General features: G+C 39.4%; 1 protein-coding gene across 1 annotated transcript in view; it reads left to right on the forward strand.

Annotated features, from left to right (window-relative positions):
- The first annotated feature begins 588 nt into the window (after window positions 1-588).
- Window positions 589-2,500, forward strand: part of mcm7 (minichromosome maintenance complex component 7) — a 10,405-nt gene continuing 8,493 nt past the window's right edge. Inside the window, exon 1 of the mRNA XM_032528428.1 lies at window positions 589-855. Coding sequence (XP_032384319.1) covers window positions 825-855 — 31 coding nt within the window. The 5' untranslated portion in view covers window positions 589-824. The remainder of the gene's footprint in view (window positions 856-2,500) is intronic.

Consider the following 2,500-nt stretch of genomic DNA (forward strand, 5'->3'; position numbering starts at 1 on the left):
TATATATATATATATATATATATATATGTATATATATATTAGATAATTAATGACAAGCAATACATGTGATGTGTATGTGTACAATCTGCTGCTCATATTCATTTATTCTAGAAAAAAGTGCCTTTTGTTGGTGGTTTTAAATAAACAGATCATTTTAAGATTGATAATGTATGCTTGTTTTCCGGTATCATTCAAGAAAGGCTAGGACATTAACAATGCATTCTGCATAGTGCACAAGTTCATACCAATCATTCTTTTCACGATAAACTTTGTGTTCAAGTTTAATGAACACCTACTTTATCTTATTTGTAAAGAAGTGTTTGTGAATAAACTGCCTACATATTGATACATATCCTAGTAGGAAAAACATTTTCATGAGGGGTCAGGGGGGAGGCTTTGTGTATTTTAGCCATGACGTGTGTAATGTAATTTGAGAACTACAGTCTATACTGTTTGGGTTCAGTCTCGGGTCATTCTGTTGTCTGAAATCCAATCATCGCCTTTCGCGCCATTCCTGACTAACAGGGCGGAAGTTTGTCGAATCATGTGACACACAATCGTCAGCAACTTTCGCGCCACCACGAAAGCCCGCCTCTCCCTACAGAAAGAAGCGACACGATTGGCTGCTGCAGACGTCAGACTCGCGCCACTTCTTGCACCGCGACCTGGGGGGGGGGAGAACCGCAAGCTGCAAGTGAATGAATACTGGTCTTCGGTGCTAGTGAAGTCATTAAACCGTGAATTTAAACTGTATTTTGGTCCGTTGCTACCTTTTTATAATTTTTGAATCAAGTTATCTAACCTAAGGGTCAACGTCTACAGCAATGGCTCGTAAGGATTATGCAGCAGAGAAAGGTAATGTGTAACTTTCACAGGAACTGCACGGTAGCAACAGGTTGGTCTGAATTGCTTTATTTTAAAGTAAGTACGTTCTCGAAAAGGTTCTTTGGAAACGTTGGTTGCTGATTTATATCATGGAATGCATCGTGTACAAAATCCGCTAATTTAAACCATTTTAAATCGTTTGTGCAGTAAAATCCCAAAATATGCAGTCGTTCATCTGGTAACTTCACCTCCTCGTTTTCCGTGAGCTAGCTTAAATTCATTAGACCTCGGCCCTGGAAATTATCCATGGAGCTAGCTAAGTGTATAGGTCTATTGTATAGTTCAATAAATCCAGGACAAGGGGTGATGTAACGTTTGAAGTTGCACAAACCTCTTAATGTAACTAGTTGAGCATTCTCTGAGCCTGTAACTTCACAGTAATCCGGATGGATCCGTTCAAACAAAGGAGCAGGCGCCACTGTGCAACCACATGTCCAACAATAACTTCACTAAAAGTTCATCAAGACGGAGCACCATTCCTTTTTAATAAGTTTAAATCACATGCTCCTTTTCGCTCTTTTAATGTTTAACTTTACGATTTCAACACACCAAACAAACTCGAGATAATCTTTTTAAAGCAAATGATCAATAATTGTATCATTAGGCATCTACATAAACGTCCTTAAAGTTACTCAGAACGCTAGTAGAACGTCATGTGTGATTAAATGTTATGTTCTTTCGTAAAAGGCTCTAGCTTGTTGACGTCACGCGGTTCCCTCGCTTCTTAATGAAGAAACGGCACAATAACGTTACAATTAAACGCTATCAGAAAGTTGACATCAATACGAAAATCGGACCACATTTCGTCCCGGGGGGCCACATCTGATGTGATTTTAGTTGGTTTTATGACATGGCCAAAATAGTCATACATTCTGTAATTGTGTTACTAACGGATGGGATTATCGTGAAAATAAATTATTCCCTTTTTGTGCTGTGGGTTCCCGGACATCGTTTCCCCCCTAGGATAGCGAAGGATTGGGGAAGGCATTGCCCTTCTACTCCTAGTCTGATTGGCTAGTATGCGTTACCTGCTCCGGTTGGGTTGGTTAGGGAAAGCCAATCAGAGGCATAGTAGGGCGGGACATGCCTTCGCCATCCTGGGAAAAAATGTTTACTCTCCGGGTCCCACTTTGGGGAAACACCGACTTAATAACTGCTAGCTTGTCCAACCTATGATACGTTAGCATGCTAGCTATCGCTTGTGGTCTGTCAGTTACACAAGTTATGTGCCATTCTTTAGATGTTCTGACTAGTTTAATAATGCCAGTTAACTTTTTATACACAAACAGCCTGTACATGGGCCATATGTCTCTTTTCTTCTAGCTACAAGTAGAAATACTTAGTAGAATTTTAGAGGCCTACATAGAATCTTGTATTTGAGTGAAAACAATGGAATTTAGCGAAGAGTTAGCCAGCAGTCTGTAGCATAGAAATATATCTCGTTCTTTTATGGTCTTGAGTGTTGTATGAGCATCAAGTTTTCAAAATGGTCTGCTGTTCCATTTTTTTGCTTTATTTGTATACAATGCAAAAAAAGATAATACCGGGAGATATCCAGTTGTTTATAATGCTGCAAATATAATAATACTCAATGCCTTCAGTGGGCCATAAGCTC

The sequence above is a fragment of the Etheostoma spectabile genome, chromosome 10, assembly GCF_008692095.1.
Source record: "Etheostoma spectabile isolate EspeVRDwgs_2016 chromosome 10, UIUC_Espe_1.0, whole genome shotgun sequence".
NCBI lineage: Eukaryota > Metazoa > Chordata > Actinopteri > Perciformes > Percidae > Etheostoma > Etheostoma spectabile.